An 18,926-nucleotide genomic window follows, 5' to 3' on the forward strand; every position below is an offset into this window, starting at 1 on the left:
CCCCTCCAATTCACTTATTGGACATCCGACCCAGGCCCTCCTTGATGCATGATTGCATTACCCATCATTCCTCCCCCACCCCAATCTTCACATACACAACAACCACCCCTTCTATGGTGAATTAGGTTAATATTAATTGTTATAGTACCAGAGCTGCATGTGTTTTGTCTACACTCCAATTCCTTTGGAGTGCTTCTGTGTCACAAAGTGTGTTCATAGATGTTTATATATATGGCTATTGATGTAACTGTATAATATATATATATATATATATATATATATATATATATATATATGTGTGTGTGTGTGTGCAAACATCACTGACATATATATATATATATATATATATATACATACATATATATATATATATATATATATATATATATATATACACATACATATATATATATATATATATATATATATGTATATATATGTGTATACTATTAGTTTGTAACAGTAATACATCTGTAGACTGGAATGTATTGGTTCACAAACTACAGTACATTACAATGTATTGTACATATGTACACAAAGTCACTGTCCCATTTGTGATCATTACAGTGAAATGCATATGGTATAAGGTGTAGTCTCAAGACCATGAAACATGTGTACACATCGGATGGCTTAGTGGTACTTCCCATGACTATAGTGTGCATGGTCCAGGGTTCGACACCTGCAATGCTTTACGAATGTTTTTTACTGCAGAATAAGCCTCATTTAAGCAGTTGTAAGCAGTGTTTGTGTGACATTATAGCAGCAGTAAAACACAGTTAAACAAACTTTGTAACGTATAACTTGTGTGTGCAAACATGGCCACATCCGCTAACTACTCTGGATATATACATATCAGTGACGTAACATCTCACTGTGTGCTGACATAGCATTACATTCGCTGTTGACTGTACTCTCCTGCACACATGGGTTTGTATGGGTGATTTGAATGTTTATTATACAGATGATTACTACCTATATATGCAAGCTGTGGTTAAAGTATACTTTTGCACATGATAAACATCCCTGCCTTTATCGGGATTGTAACCTCGCATGCATAGATACTATGCAGATGCTGTAACCATTACACTGTTGACATTAACGTTGCCTATGCCTATTTCCTATTTAGATGATTTCTATGTGTAAGCTAGGCTAAGCAAAGGGAGGGAGCCCCCAAACTCACTGAGCTGCACATACTCTTGAAATAACAACATATAACAAATGTACTGTGAGACAATGCATGACATTCCTAACTACATTAGGCATAGTCCCTCACTGACACACTTCAAGGGAAACCTTGTTGTGTGAATAGGTAACAGACTATACACCCCTGGGATCCTGTGTCCCAGAACCATACAGCCAGGGGGTGAGGGACCCTTTTCAGTTTGATAGCTATAAGACCTGTTGGTGGAATTGAATGGTGTTGAATTGCCACATTAACATGCCCTCTTTAGATTACTAAGTGCCCCTATCACCCTCCACAACCCCAGTCTTCCAACAGCTTCCAGCAACTTTGCCTGGAATTGCTTCATTGGCTATGCTTGACAGAGGTTCAGTTACTTCCATCAATGGTGCGAGGAAGGCCAGCACACTGTTGCTATGCTTCTAATTGCCCTTGGGCAGATAGGTAGTAGACTGTCTGTGAACCTCTAATGTGCAGGCCATCACAGCCTTATTATGTGAATAAACCGACCTTCAGATCAAAATATACAGTGTGAACTCACCATGTAGTCAGGAAACAGTTGAGTGCAGCAAGAACATACAGAACACTGATACTTGGTCACTCCAAATGCCTATCTTGGAAGCTAGAACACTTGTATAAGTTTAAGGCTTTCTATTGCTTGCCAGTAGGTTACCTACAGGGGAGATGAAAAACAAGCACAGATGGGGAACATGCATGCAATGGTACCATACTGGCCTATGTGTCATCCTTACGCTTTGGAATACTGGCCAAGGCTATTGGCGCCCCCATGGTGCCTTATTTAGGAGAGTCTCGAACGTGAATACCAGCTCTGTAAACAGCACAACAGCAGATTCAATGAGGATTATGCTACTCAACACCAGGGGTTGTGATCACAACATGCATGCACTCACAGCACTCCTCAGGATGGACAACTTCAACATCTGTGCATTAACTGAAATCTGTCTTAAGGCTCCTGAGAGCACACCAGCACTACCAGACTACAACCCATACCACACATTTCAGCCACAGAACATAGACTGACAGACATGGAGGGGCTGTATCCATAGTCATCAGTGATACCTACACCTCCAGGTTAGTGAGGCAGCATGATACCTATGTGATCATCCATGTGCAGCTAACATCAGCCACAACTGCAGTATGGAATGTGGCCTGCTACGGATCACCCTCCATGACTCAGGACCTCCACTCCACCTACCTGGAGACAGTGGAGAACACGACAGTCCTAACGCACACCCTGGCATTGGTTGATGTCAACTACCATACCATTAACTTGGAAATGTACTCACTTCCAGGACCAGCGCTTTCTGGAATGTATCACCTCATATGCCCTGTATCAGGTGGTAACCTCCCTAATGTGGGGTGGAAACTACTAGATGTGGTCATCACCAACGTGGGCAAGAGGTGCACCACAGCGGAGGTTAACTGGTCACTGGTTAGGTCTGACCCTGAACTATTCACTGTTTCCACACTCTAGCATCTCCCCCACCCATGGATACCACAGTGTATACCTTTCCTACAGCTAAATTTACACTACTAGTGACAGGGGTGGGGGGGTTTCACAGCCCCCATGCTAAGGGGAAACACTGCTCAAGATACAGACAAATTTCCAAATGCAGTCTATAAGCACCTACATGGATGTATGGATCGTGCCATCACTGGTAAACCAAGACTCACTCCTCCTAGACAAGGGCAGCGGTCTGGTGGACCTCCGCAATAAACAGGCTATACTACAGAAGTAGGACAGTGTTCCAGACATACAGCAAATCCCACGAAGGGCAGACATCCATGACCACTATTAGTATGATATGTAGGACCCTCATGACATCATCCAAGGCTAACAGCAGGAGAATATGCAAGGATTTGAAAGATAACCACAAAGCCTTCTTTGGCTATGTCAAGGATCTACGTTGGTGACACACAGATTTGCACTGGGCCGGTGAAATACAGCACAAAATATGCTGACCTTACTGATATCGCCAACATCATGGCAGATACATTCAGTGCATACTTCACACCCTAAAGAGCCCACAACACTACCCGAAAGGTGCAGTATTCAAACCATCAGAGACACACAGGTGGAAATGGCCCTCTCTAACAGCAGAACACAGCATCAATGGAGGCAGATGTTGACCCAGACTGCATCTTGCAAACTGTACAAAACAACCTGCCCTCCACCTAATTAAACATTCCTACCTCAGCCTCTTCACAGACTACATGCCCATACAGTGGCGCGTGGCAACAGTTGTTCCACTCCATCAAGGTGAAATCACAACTAACCATGGTAACTACCACCCCATAAGCCGGACTAGCCTGGTCTGCAATGGTATGGTTCGCATCCTCATGGCACTCATTAACAATGACATTGGTAACCTTCGAACACGTGACCCAACCCAGATCAGCTTGGTTGATTTTAGTTCATGCCTACTGAACTTGTTTGACGTCTTACATACAGTCACCAAGACGTTAGATGACAGGGGAGGTGATTCACATATATTACCTGGACCTCACCAAGGCTTTTGACACCATTCCCCACTCGGGTATTATTGATAAGCACACCAGCTTGTACATTCACCCATACATCACAGGTTGGGTTGCCAACGGGCTTACACACAGAACCCACATGGTACAACTAGCAGTCTCCAGGTCCATCTCTTGAACAGTCACGACTGGTGTCCCACAGGACTCAGTCCTGGGAGCCCTACTGTTTGGCATATACATCTCAGATGTACAGGCAAATACAGGTGGACTATGGCAGACCATGTTTGGCAATGACTGCAAACTGGGAGCCATGATTGATAGTCCAGCTGACATGGACATCCCTCAAGGGGCCTCACAGAGAACGTCACAGGGTGCCAACGACATGGCCTCCAGCCAAGTGCCACTAACTGCATGGTCATTCCATTGTGGAATTGGTACCCACATATTAACACATGAGCGGCAGCCACTTTAATACAGATGAGGTAATGGGGTATCTGGGGACTAAGGTAGATAGTGATCCCCTTTTGATAGTCATATCTCCACAGTAGTTAGGACAACCTTCTATGTAGGCCATTTGATTACTAAAGGATTCCCATCTAGACATACTGGGGTTATAGTGCCCCTTTACTCATCACTCATCAGTCCGATCATAGGGTATAATAACCCATGTGGGATGTTCCTCAGAGGACACGTCCAACAGCTGTGGGGTCCACTAATGTACCTCACCAAGGGGAATACTGGCCTCCAACATATGGCCTATGCAGCCGGACTGAATAAACTCCTGCTTTACTCAGTGGCATCTTGTTTACCCAGAGATGATCTCCGCTGGCCAACACAGCCATGTCAAACTCAGGCTTGATGGATATGCTCCACCTATGGGAATCCATGTCACAGTGAGCCACACACTGTAGTGAGCTGACTTTGCCACAACAATATCCGGAAAATGCTGGAGGGATAGATTCCTGTCACAGACACTCCCCATACATTTGAACAACATCCCTAACTACATTATACAGAGCCCCACACTAATACTCTGCAAGAGAAACCTTGAAGGGTGGATGGGGAACAGTATATGCACCCCAGGGATCCCGCTATTGACTCTGCTGCACAGAGGGATGGTTAATGAATCAATGGGGTGGCAAAAGCTGACACATTTTGGCTGGCCTTATGAATGGCCTCTGGCAGTTGGCCAAGTACCTACCTATGAATCTATACATACAGTATCTGCATATGCTGATAGCTTAATTTACTGTTTAGGTGTTGACTTACCTTGTGCTAATGGCTGTTGTGTGTGCAATAGTTGAGGGCTGCCTATGTTGGATGCACACAGTAGACTGCCTATACATGACAATTTACAGGTAGTCTTGTGTGTGTGCCTTCCATTTTTACTGTGTGTGCAGCTGGAGAAAAGTCAGTCCCTAGGTGCCTACACTGTCAATGTGTGTGCTATACGTTCCCCCTTTGCCAAGGCATGGGCATACTGGGCACACCTCCGTCTGCCTACTGGGGCTGGCTCAGGGTGTTCATAGTCTGAGTGCCTCTGTGCCTGTGGTGCTCTTGGCAATGGTGGTGGGCTGTGTGGGCCTTCACCATTCTGTCCCTGCTGCAGCTGTTTCTGCAGGACCATATTGTGACAGCTACATGTGACTGTTGTCCAGCCTTCTACGTAGGGAAAACGGATCGAAAACTACGTGAAAGGCTGTACGAACATATTTATGCCATAAGGAAAAATAAAAGTGACAATGCTTTAGCAAAACATATTAGTAGTAATCCGGGCCACGGCTTCCATTTTTTAGCTATTGACCATGTCCCTTTTACCATTAGAGGAGGCCCATTCTCTTTATTACTGGAAGCATGGGAGTTAGAATGGCAACTGATATTAGACGCGTTCAGTGTACCAGGTTTAAACGAAAATTGCAATATAACCTGTATACTGAAATTAAGAAGTACCTTGAGGTAAAATAAAACAATACACATGATTTTAAATTACAATTTTAACGTGTATAACAAATACAGTAAATACATACATTTTAATATATTTTGTATGTAATTTACTTTTGATATACTTGCGTATCAATTAGGTCTTACACATGTATACCTCATACTTATACAATGTATAACATATTTAATGAGAATGCACTCTCGTATAGAGAGGACAATGGTTTTTATACATTTAACAATTGTTGGTATAAGTATAGTGTTTAGATTACACTTGTTGTAACTTCTAAAGACGCGCTATTGTTGAAAATAATAATAGTAGCTATATAATTTTAATTTTGTTTAAATAGCGCATTACTGGCTGTCTTTTATGGATTTTTTACGCTTTTTTGCACTGGTTTTTTGCATCGTATGCAACTTATGTTTTACTGGAGTTATAAACCCTTGCATACTAAATTATATAGATTATTGATTATGCATAAAGATTGCTAGTTTTAAATGGTTTTTAACTGTCTTCTAAACGTTGCACATTACAATTATTGAGAGTTTACTTTTGAATGACTTTTATTTCTTTTGTACATGTCACACGTCACTGTATGGGAGGTCTGTTTGTGAATCTATGTGACGTAGTGGGTACGTACTTGCGCCATGGAAGGTTTAAATATTTGGCGCTTACTGTTTGTCAGTTCCTCTGAAGAAGTTACTGTTTCACAGTAGCGAAAATGTATGCTTTTTTAAAAATAAACCTACGTTCAGGACATTATTTACTTTGGGATATCCTTGGCTTCTTTTGGATTACCTGCCAACTTTTTTGAAGAATGAAAAGCACAACATCAGATATTAAAGTTATGTACCCACCATAACTAGGCATCTGTGTTGCACATTTTCATTCTCCCTCCCTCCCCTCTCCTGTCATCTTCTGGAGTGACCTGATGGATTTTTTGGAGCCTGTTAGTTTTGGGTTTGAGCCCTACTCTAATTTTTCTATTCTCCTCTTCTATTATACACTGAAATCTGTGTGACAGCAAACTTGATATGAGGTATTGGGCATGGACTAGTGGTTATGGGTAGAAGGAAGAGCTTGATAGTTGAATCTGAAGTCGGTAGAATGCGGCCAATTGGGATCCAAGGATCCAGTCTGTAACCCATATATTGAAGAAGAATGAAAATGGACAACACAGATGCCTAGTTATTGTGAGTACATAACTTTAATTTTATTATTATTAGCTGATTCCTTGCATTACTTAAGTAGAAGTTCTTCCCGATGTTCTTCGTATTTCACTGTTGCAGTCATTACATTTGGGTTATTTGCTTGCAGTAGCCCTCATTCTGCCTGATTAACAAAGTCTTGGGTCCTGCGTCGGTTGCTGTCCCTTCTTCCATGATGTCAGATCGTCAGGGGTATAAAACATGCAGCCAACACCATTACATCAGTCTTTCTTGCTGTGCGGGGCCTGAAGCAGAAGCATTTTGCAAGTGCCGGTCGGCCGACTCCTGAAATTTTTGTTTTCGAGTTTTAGACCCGAAGTCTTCAACTAAAGCTAAGTACCCCGATACCCCTGATACCCGCTACTTCTGATTCGCAGGCCTCTACTGAGACCCATTCGGAGTCTGGTATGCCGTGAGATACTTCAGCTATGGAACCTGTGGATGTCTCTACCTTGGATTGGTCCGAAGCCGCTGTGCAGGCACCGGCTTCTGAGAGTGTATTCAGGCCTATGGACTTGCATATTAAACCAACGCCTCCTTCTTCATTTAGGCCTAAATCCCGAACCATGCCTAAATAACTGATACCCAGGCCGCATGCTCAGGCCTTTAAGACTAAGCAGTGGGGGGTTTCCGCACCCAAATCAGGGAGTAGTAAACCCCCCCCCCCCCATGGAAAACTGTCTCAATGACTTGCTTTTAAAACTTCCAAGTACTTCCCAACTGAATGCTCCTTTAGGCGGAAAGATTGGTCTGCAGGCCAAAAACTAGGAATTCATTACCCAGGGCAAATGGGTTTTAAATATAGTGTCCCAAGGCTACAGATTTCACTTCCACACCTTACCAACACCAAGCGGGTGGCCAGATCTACCCCCAAATCAGTGGACAGTGGCCCAAAGTCAAGTACTCTCTCTTAAGCATGGGGGCTATTCAGTTGGTACCAGAAGAGGAAAAGGGACAAGGTTTCTATTAGAGACTTTTCCTGGTACCCAGAAAAGGCAATACATGGCATCCTATCCTTGACCTTTCCACTCTAAATGCTTTTCTGGTGATTCCAAAATTCAAGATGCTGACTCTTCACCAGCTGCTTCCTATGCTAGGCAAAGATGCATGGTGGGCAACACTAGACTTAAAAGAAGCATACCTGCACATCCCTATCAGGGAGTCTTGCAGAAAATACCTTTGCTTCAATACAGTCTACATGCACTGTCAGTTCTCTGCACTGCCCTTTAGCTTATCTACTGCGCCCGGGGTATTCACAAAGTGCCTAGCTCTAGTCATTGCATTTTGCAGGCTAAGAAATATTCAAATATACCCATACCTGGATGGTTGTCTAATTCAGGCAGAAAGCCAGGACATACTTTTGAATCATCTGGCCTTTGTTCAAAGGGTACTGACTTGTCTGGGGCACACCATAAATGTAAAGAAATCACACCTGGTACCCTGTCAGCAAATTATATTCCTGGGAGCAAGCTTGAATGCAACTTCCCAGATGGCTTTCCTCACGCCAGAGAAACTGATTTATTTGACAACCTACTTCAAACAAGTGGCCACAAAAACCCAGTTATCTGCAAGGCAAATACTGCAAGCCTTGGGGTTTATGGCCTCCTGCATTCTTCTAATACCATATGCAAGGCTGCATATGAGGAAACTGCAATGGTATCTCAAAAGCCTATGGTGTCAACATTCACAGGATCTAGAAGCAATTATTCCTATCATACCTTGCCTACGCCTATAGTTCCTTTAGTGGGCAGAGGCCTGCCACCAAAACAGGGGACTACCATTCACACTACCCCCTGCCGCGCAAACCTTAACAACAGATGCATCAGACTATGCATGGGGGTCTCACCTGGCAGGGAAGTGCATTCAGGGCAAATGGAACCCAAGTCAAATGCACCTACACATAAATCAAACAGAAATGTTAGCTGTACAGAATGCTCTGACGGCCTTCAAGGACCACATTCTTCCAGGACAACTAATGGTAAAGACGGACAACACCACGGTCATGTGGTACATAAACAAGCAGGGGGGTTACACATTCTTACCCCCTCTGCAGACTAGCCATGGCATTGTGGAACACAGCCTTGAGCTATCAAGTGAATTTACAAGCTCAATTCCTGCCAGGAAAACTAAATACACTGGCAGATGGACTAAGCAGAAACCTCATCGACCCACATGAGTGGAAACTGGAACCAAGGATTTTCAACATGTTGACAAGCAAATGGGGGAGCCCAGATATAGACCTGTTTGCCTCCCCCTGGAACCATCAAGTGGACACATTTTGCACAAGGATTCCCCACAAACTAGCTTGGAAAGTGGATGCTCTATCCTTCATCTGGAAAAACCTATCAGTTTATGCCTTTCCTCCTCTGCCTCTGCTCTCCAAGGTACTACTAAAGATCAAACAGGACAAGCCAAGGACAATTTTAATTGCACCAGATTGGCCACAACAACACTTGTACCCCCTTCTGCGCAGTGTGTCACGCTTGGCCCCATGGCACCTGCCTTAGACTCCTTCCCTGTTGTCTCAGCAGGAGAACCAGATTCTGCACCCTCATTTGCAAACCCTGAACCTAGCAGCCTGGCTAATTACCTAATCTGTCCTTTACCACCCATCAGTAAATCAGTGATGGATATAATTTTAGAGGCTAGTAGGCATAGCACTAGAAAATCTTATGCTGCAAAATGGAAAAGATTTTGTACCTGGAACCAGTCTCAAGGGATGAGTGCAGCAGTGCCCAATTTACCTCAGATTCTACAGTATTTGACTGAGATGCTTCATAAGGGCTTGTCCTTTTCCTTCATCAAAATTCATGCCCCAGCCATTTCAGCTTATTATAGCACAGAGCTTCCCCTTTTCTCTCACCCACTGCTTAAGCAGTTCCTCGGAGGGGCCAAAAATTTAAGGCCACCCAGGAGAGCTCCAACTCCAGCCTGGGACCTTAACTTTATCTTCGAGAAACTCACTCTTCCTCCTTTCGAGCCAGCTGCTACTGCAGATTTAAAATTCCTTTCCTGGAAAACAGCTTTCCTTTTGACGATCACTTCTGCAAGAAGGGTATCTGAATTATAGGCCCTTATGGCAGTGGAGCCTTTCATCATCTTTTATGCGGACAGGGTGTCCCTCAGAACCAATCTCTCCTTCATGCCCAAGGTGGTTTCTAGTGTGGCTCTTAATCAGTTCATTCATTTGCCTACCTTCTTTCCTAACCCACAGAACAAAGGGGAACGGATACTGCATTCCTTAGATGTGCACAGACAACTTAGATTCTACTTGGACAGAACTAAACCTCAAAGGAAATCTGAACAACTGCTGGTGGCATTTGCTGCAGGGACAGAGGGGAAAGCTATTTCAAAGCAAACCATTTCAAAATGGATAGGCCACTGCATTCATTTCTGCTATAAGCACCATGGAAACATATCCCACAGGGCATCAGACCCCATTCAACCAGGGCTGCATCTACCTCTACAGCTTTTCTCAGGGGCATCCCTACAAGGGGCATCGTAGAAGCTGCTACCTGGAGTTTTGTACATACTTTCACCAAGCATTATTTGCCAATTTTCTCTAAATCCAGAGCTGGCTTAGCCACTGCAGTCTTGCAGGGCTTTATAGCTGGCCCTAATTATATTTAAATTCCTCCTCCCGACCTTAGCTTTGGGAATCTACCCAAATGTAATGACTGCAACAGTGAAACATGAAGAACATAGTACAGTTGTGTATACTTACCATAAATGTAGATGTTAGAGTGTATTCACAGTTGCAGTCCTGGTTACCCTCCCTCCAGCCACCTTTCTTCTTTTGGCTATACCTGTACTCTCACTTATTATGCTCAGAAAGCTTTTTGGTGTATTTGCTTTTTTGTTGGAGGTATATCCTTGTATTATAGATTTAATTGCTTTCCATTAGGGGGGCACCTGACATCTGAGGCAAGAAAAACTGATGTAATGGCATCGGCTACATGTTTTATACCCCTGACGACCTGACGTCATGGAAGAAGGAGCAGCAACCGACGCTGGACCCAAGACTTTGTTAATCAGGCTGACTGAGGACTACTGCAAGCAGATAACCCAAATGTAATGACTGCAACAGTGAATACACTTGAACATCTACATTTATGGTAAGTGTACACAACTGTACTTTCTGTTTACATCTGAATCTACTTACTAGTAATCTGTCTCATTTTGCTAACTCAGAAGTTGCCATGCTTCTTGCAATTAACGTGTACTTAAGTCCCATTTTGACTGCTTAACTGTACATATTGTGCAGAATTATTTGATTTTATTTTTCTTTTTGCATTTGGTATACTTCTTCACTGTATAATGCTGTCTGTTGTCACCACCAGGGAGGGTGTGGCTGAAAAAAGTCTGGTTTAGATCTGTTTAGCCATCAGTTAATGAATAACAAATGCTAAATAAGTAAATTAATATATTAATAGTTGGTAAGCAAAAGGCTGAAGAAAGGGAAAAAGTAGTTGAAGCATTTAATCCCTTTGTTTATGTGCATTTTTGTTAGTTTTTGATATTTTAATGGTAATGATATATTACTTCCTGCAGCATGAAGTAATTTAACTTCTAATGAGCCAAATGTTATTTTTTTCAGAGTATGGAGTGTGCGATAATATGAGAAAATTAGAGCTTAGCGGTGTGAATTGCCAAGATCTTTATGTAAAACGTAAGTACTAATAGAATGATTTGGTATTTATTTTCTTTTGATAAAGTCATTAGAGAGTGTCACAACAGAATGCTTATATAATGATGAAACAGTGTGATTCTTTTTAGCTTGTTATTGCTTTCTGTCTGTGTACCAACAGCAAAACAATTTATGGAATGTATTACTACACTGTCATTGACTTTTCTGGTCAAGCGTTACAGTAGTTTTTTCTTTACAATAAAAGCTGTTTTTTTTTTAAGTTTTGATGTTACATCCTGGATAGGAATGGAGTGTTACCATGGAATGGAAAGTGAAATAAGATGGATATCTCCATTCTCTGGATATTGTTCATTTTTTTTTCTTTCATTCTCTCTTTTTTGATTCACACTTATTGCAGTAGCTACAAGTGTTCATTGTCCTTGGTGTTTTGCTTTCCATCTTGATTAAGAAATTTGTAGATGTTCTGTGTTCCGAAAGACCTGCTCTTACCAGCCCCCCCCCAACCACTATCAAAGGCTACTTAGCACCCAATCTTGTTAGTATTTGTTTCTGCACATTTGCCCCTTACATATGCTCCAGTTTAACCTGGCTTGGTAGCCTTTCACTGAGAACGTTGGCATTTAGACTGTCCGAGTAAACCCCCTCATTCCTTCCCTCTAGAAAAGGTGAGACAGTTATTTGTCTGCCCCTTCCTGTTGTCTCTTCAGTGCCTTGGCTGCTAATGGAGCCTGTGTGACTGGTATCTCAGGCAAGGAGATCATCATATTTTTCAGTAACCAAGTTGAAAATTGAAGTTTTTTTGTATAAATAGCTTTAATAAGGCAAACTGTTGTGAAGTGGTTAAGAAAGTCATATTTTGAGTTATGCTGTAAAGAGTTGTTATTGAGTTAACAAATCTGCTGGAATCTAAAAAAAAAAAAGCCAGACATTTAACTAATAAGATTATGATGCTGGAGTGGAATTGGGAAAGAGATGCACATTGAGATAATATTTGAGATTTTGCTGCTAGTTAAATATCACAGTCAGGTAATTTTTTTATCTAGAAGTTGTATCCAGTTTTGAAAATGATGAGAATACGTCTGGCTGGTAAATTTTTCCGTATTGCATTGTTTTGTTTTTTTTTTCATTTTGTTATGAATGATTACTTTGTATCATGTGAATCAAATTGTCTGTGTTGTTTAGGGTGGTAGGGTTTGCAGAGATTGTAAGTAAAGGCCACCATATGAATCATCATTTCAGCAGCTATGACTGACAGGGCCTAAGGACATTAGCTGTTGCACCACAGCTATCAGTATTTGAGGGACATGGAACAACATGGTATGGAGTTTGAGTCTTACCATTGACACACATTAATATGCTAAGGGCAGTTGGTTTAAAGGTGTATGGTAAGTGAGCACTGATGCCTTGAATAATTGCCATGTCCCACCCACACCCAAATGAGTTCAACATTATACATCTGCAGATGTTCTTCATGTTTCATTGTTGCAGTCATCACACTTATCTGCCTGCAGGTGGCCCTCAGTCGGCCCGAATACCAGAGACTTAGTATTTCTGCATCAGATGCTGTTGCTTCAGGACTGACGTCAGGTCGTCAGGGGTATAAAAACAGGCAGCCGACGCCATTACACCAGTCTTTCTTGCCAAGGAGCCCGAAGCAGAAGCAGTTCGCAAGTGCCGGTCATCCGCTACCTGAATTTTCATTTACGAATTGAATAATCCTGAAGTCTTCTAAAGCTAAGTACCCCGTTGGGATCCTTTTTTCTTGCTCTAGCCAATGTCAGAAAAAGTTAACAATTGTTTTGCCTGTGGAAAGCAAATACCTCACAGAGATTTTCATTCTTACTGCATCACCTGTTTAGGTCCAGACCACGGCATCCCTCGCTGTAAGTTTTGTGCCTTATTTAACACCCGAACCATTCGTCATCGGGCTGCCTTTGTCACTAAATTATTTCGCTCTTGATCTCTGTATTCTGAAATGGCTTTGGTAAGCCATCTGACTACCGATATTCCGAAAAAACATAAAGATAAAGATAGAGACAGACCGCATAGGTCCAAAACTGTTGACGATGCTTCTGTTAAGCTAGTCGCTAGTCTGCTGGTACTCAGTGAGGCACTTTCGCAGCCCCTGATGCCCGCTTCATTGGAATCGCAGGCCTCTACTGAGATCCATTCGGAGTCTGGTGTGCTGCGAGACTCTTCTTCGACTATGGAACCTGCGGATGTCAGTACCTTGGATAGGTCCGGAGCCGCCGAGCAGGAGTTTTATAGGCCCAGAGTATGCACTACGCCAAGAAAACCGACGACCAAAGCGCATGCACCTGCTCCCATGCCACAAAAACAAATGCTTAGAATGGCTGAAGACCTTATTATGGTGATTAGGGGAAGTCAGCCTTTCCCTGCTAAGAGACAGAGTCCAGTCCCCTTCAGCTTCTACAGACCAGGAGTCCGATGACTCTGAAATTTCTGAGTATGAAGACATGCCCTTATCTGCTTATGAGGATTCAGATGCAGAGTAATCCATTCCCTCTGCCTCCCTTCCTGAGGATTTTTCTTTTGGTGAAACCGTGCATACCTTACAAGAGCATTTCCACTGGGAATGCCAAGACTATCCTCAGTCCAGAAAGAGACTCAGAGAATTTCTAGAGTTGACTCAACACAGGCCCTTAGCAATACCCCCTGTCCTGGATGTTGTGGATGATGTTTTTATGGAATCCAGTCTTACTCCTGACAGTTTACCTCCTGCCCCTAGGAAACGAGACAGGTACTACAAAGTACCTGACACTCACAAATTTCTTTTCAAGAATCCTACTGCTGACACAGAGATAATTTCCCAGGGGCCTAAAGGTATCAAGGCTACTACAGCCAAGAATCCCACCCCTTCGGACAGGGATTCCAGACCTTTAGACAGATGGGGTAAGAAGGTATATACCTCTGCAACTCTTGCTATTAGGGCATTTAATTGTCGGTTTCACATGCTGAAGTACCAGCAACATGTTATGGAACTTGTTAAACAGAAAGTGGCAAGATTTTCAGACTGTGCAGAAAATAAAGAATTGCAGGAGCTTATGCACTTTGCAAGCCAAGTCAGCAAGCATACTTTGCAGTGTGGCTTTGATGCCCTAGAAGCATCTTGCCGGGCAGCTGTCACTGGCTCTGTACTGAGAAGACATGCTTGGCTGATGGAGCAGACCTTGCCAGACCATGCCAAATCAAAGTTACTATATGCTCCTTTGAATAAGGACTGTTTTTTTGGCACCAAAGCAGAAGAGGTTCTTAAAAAGATGAAAGAAAAAGCTAAGTCTATGCAGACTGTTAAAGAATTCTTACAAGTGCAACCCCCTAGATTCAGTAGGCATTGGCCTTCCAAACACTGGTCCTTTCCAGCCCCCTCCAGGCCTTCTCAGACCAGACCCAGGGGAAACAAATCACCCAGACTACAGTCTCAGGGTATGCAGAGATCTAAGCAATGGAGTGCCCCCACCCCTAAAGCAGGGAGTGGTAAGCCACCTCCATACGGAAGAAGCTCACAATGACTTCTTTACTCCACTCTCCAGCCCTGTCCAATTGCTTGTGCCCCCAGGAGTAAAGCTTGCCCTTCATGCAAAAAACTGGATGTCCATCACTCAGGACCAGTGGGTCCTCAACAATGTATCCCAGGTACAATTTTTAGTTCCATTCACTGCCAACCCCAAGTGGGTTTCCAGACCTTCCTCCAAACCAGTGGGCAGAAGCTCAAAACCAAGTACTTTCCTTACTCACTGTCAGAGCTATTCTGCCAGTTCCAGTAGAACAGAGGGGTCAAGGATTCTATTCCAGACTCTTCCTGGTACCCAGGAAAGAGGGCTCTTGCTGCCCAGTCCTGGATCTTCCCATTCTCAACACCTTCCTAGTGGTACCAAAATTCAGAATGCTTACCCTTCAGCAGCTTCTTCCTATGCTAGCCAAGGATGCCTGGTTAGTCACCCTAGACTTAAAGGACACCTATCTGCATATAGGGAATCATGCAGGAAGTATCTACATTTCAGGGCAGGGTCTATGCATTATCAGTTCTCTACACTTCCCTTTGGCTTATCTATTGCACGCAGAGTATTCACAAAATGCCTGGCACCAGTCTTTGCATACTGCAGGCAGAGAAATATCCAAATTTACCCGTACTTGGACAACTTGCCTGATTCAGGCAGACAGTCAGGAATTACTGCTGCAGTACCTAACATTTGTGCAAAACCTTTTCACCTTCTTGGAGTACACCATCAATGAAAATAAATCAAAACTGGTACCCAGTCAAAAGGTTGTATTCCAGGGAGCAAGCTTGGACACAACTTCCCAGATGGCATTCCTCACCTCAGAAAAACAAGTCTATCTGACAGACTACTTCAAACAAATGGCCACCAGAACTCAGCTATCTGCAAGCAAAATACTGCAAGCTCTAGGGTTCATGGCCTTATGTATACTGCTGATTCCATATGCAAGACTACATATGAGGAAACTCCAGTGGTACTTAAAAAGTCTTTGGTGCCAACATTCTCAGGACCTGGAAACAGTCATTCCTATCATACCCTGTCTTAAGGACAGAGTTCTCTGGTGGGCAGAAGCATGCAACCACAACAAGGGACTGCCATTTACTCAACCCCAAGCCGCCCAGACCCTAACCACAGACACATCAGACTATGCCTGGGGAGCACACATAGACAGAAAATATATTCAGGGCCAATGGAGCCCAAGTCAAATTCATCTGCACATCAACCAAAAAGAGATGCTAGCGGTACAGAATGCCCTGACAGCTTTCAGATCCCTAATCTTTCCAGGGCAACTACTAATAAAAACAGACAACACCACAGTTATGTGGTACATCAACAAGCAGGGAGGAACCCATTCCTACCCACTCTGCAGGCTAGCCATGGCCCTGTGGAACACGGCCTTAGACATTCAAGTCCATCAGCAAACTCAGTTCCTGCCAGGCAAACAAAACTTACTGGCAGACGACTTGAGCAGAAATCTCCTAGACCCACACAAGTGGCAATTGGAGCACAGCACCTTCAAACTTCTGATTCAGAAATGGGGGACCCCCAGAGGTGGATCTGTTTGCCTCCCCCCTACAACCACCAGCTCAGCAAATTCTGCATCAGGAATCCTCACTGCAGGGCCTGGAAAGTAGATGCCCTGTCTTTTCAGTGGGTAAATCTATCAATCTATGCCTTTCCCCCTCTGTCCCTCCTTTCAAGAGTATTACTCAAGATAAAGCAGGACAGACCAAGGACAATTCTGATTGCCCTGGACTGGCCACACCAGCACTGGTACCCACTCCTGCGCAGCCTGACATCGGTGCCACCCCGGCACCTATACCAGAATCCAATCTTCCTCTCTCAGCAGGAGGAACAGATTCTGCATCCACAACTGCAAACCCTAAATCTTGCAGCCTGGCTTATTCCTTGAATTCTCCCCCAGCACGCTTAAGCAAATGGTGCTGGACGTCATTCTTGAAGCCAGAAGACCCAGTACAAGAAAATCCTATGCTGATAAGTGGAAAAGGTTCTGCTCATGGATTCAGTCTAAAGGAGAGGATACAACACTGCCCTCTCTGCCTCTTATCCTGGCTTACCTAGCAGATCTACTCCACAAAGGCCTGTCCTTTTCCTCTATTAAAATACATGCCTCAGCCATTTCTGTTCATTACAACACTGAGCCACTTCTCTTCTCGCACGCTCTTATCAAACAGTTCTTGAGAGGGGCAATCAACTTAAGGCCACCAAGGAGAGCACCCACCCCTGTTTGGGACCTTAACTTTGTACTGGAAAAAGCTCACGCTTCCCCCCTTTGAATCTGCTACATCAGCAGAGTTAAGATTCCTCTGCTGGAAAACAGCCTTGCTTCTAGCCATCACTTCAATTAGAAGAGTGTCTGAGCTACACGCACTCGTGGCTGTGGAACCCTTCATTATTTTCCATGCTGACAGGGTTTCCCTCATTACTAACCCTTCCTTTATGCCCAAAGTGGTGTCCAGTGTGGCTCTCAACCAAGCCATTTGCCAACCTTCTTCCCTAATCCTCAAAGTAAAGGGGAAAGGATCCTGCACTCATTGGATGTGCACAGACAGCTCAGATTCTACCTTGATAGGACTAAGCCCTTCAGAAAATCTGACCAGTTACTAGTCAGCTTTGCAGCAGGGGCAGACAGCAAGGCCATTTCAAAACAAACCATTTCTAAATGGATAGCACACTGCATCCATTTCTGCTACAAGCACCATGGGAAACCAACCCCTCAGGGGGTAAGAACACATTCCAATAGGGAAACATATACCTCTACAGCATTTCTCAGGGGAGTCCCTACCAGGGATATCCTGGAGGCTGCTACCTGGAGTTCTGTACACACCTTCACCAAGCATTACCACCTGCCTATCTTTCCCAAATCCAGGGCAGGATTTGCTACAGCAGTCCTGCAAGGCATACTAGCCAGGCCTAACTCTTCTTGACTGCCTCCACCTTTCTTCAGCTTTGGGAATCCACCCAAGTATGATGAATGCCTGCAGCAGTAAAACACGAAGAACATAGTACAGTTGTGTACACTTACCATAAATGTAGTGTTCGAGTGTATTCACTGTTGCAGTCCTGGTTTCCCTCCCTCCAGCCCCCTGTTTTCTCTCTCTCTCTCTCTCTCTCTCTCCTATCTATGGCTTTTACTAACCCCTTCTGGGGTATTGTTATTGGTATTGGTATTTACTTTTTACTGGTGGTGTGTTCTCCACCATAACCTAGCTCCCTATTTGGGGGACTTCTGACATTTGGGGCAAGAAAAACTGATGTAATGGCATCGGCTGACTGTTTTTATACCCCTGACGACCTGACATCAGTCCTGAAGCGACAGCATCCGACAAAGAAATACTAAGTCTCTGATATTCGGGCCAACTGAGGGCTACCTGCAGGCAGATAACCCAAGTGTGATGACTGCAACAGTGAATACACTTGAACATCTACATTTATGGTAAGTGTACACAACTGTACTTTCTGTGTTCTAATCATTGGTATCCCAGGAGTTATCTTACCTTACATTGGGCCCAGTGCCTTCCAATGCAGTCTTACCAACAGTAATTACATTTTTAAATAGCTTTATTAAATTAATAGTTTAAATTGCATTGCGTTTGCATACGTGAATAGAAAACAAAATTAAATGCAGTAATGGTTTCCATCATTATCAGTGTGCAGTGTATATTTTTAACAGTTGTCATTCACTCCAGCAGTATATAAATTGGTGAATTCACGTCTTCCTTTAAACCTCACGCTCTCCTGATCACTATTTTGCATGTATTGTTCACATATTCCACTTATTCTGTGAAATGTGCTCATTCCCTTTTCTAAAGATCCCATGTGCATTTATTTGTTTGTCTTCCTTACAATATTCAAAACTTCTGTAGCATTTAGTATAGATTTTGATTTCCATTTTAGTTACTATGCCATG

At 43.4% G+C, this 18,926-nt stretch overlaps 1 protein-coding gene across 4 annotated transcripts in view; it reads left to right on the forward strand.

Moving 5' to 3' along the window:
* Positions 1 to 18,926, forward strand: part of FBXO31 (F-box protein 31) — a 1,097,250-nt gene that overhangs the window by 233,713 nt on the left and 844,611 nt on the right. For all 4 annotated transcript variants that reach the window (XM_044081741.1, XM_044081743.1, XM_044081742.1 and 1 more), the window contains exon 2: positions 11,424 to 11,495. In XM_044081741.1, coding sequence (XP_043937676.1) covers positions 11,424 to 11,495 — 72 coding nt within the window. The remainder of the gene's footprint in view (positions 1 to 11,423; positions 11,496 to 18,926) is intronic.

The sequence above is a fragment of the Protopterus annectens genome, chromosome 8.part1, assembly GCF_019279795.1.
Source record: "Protopterus annectens isolate FY-2018-M chromosome 8.part1, PAN1.0, whole genome shotgun sequence".
Lineage (NCBI taxonomy): Eukaryota > Metazoa > Chordata > Ceratodontiformes > Protopteridae > Protopterus > Protopterus annectens.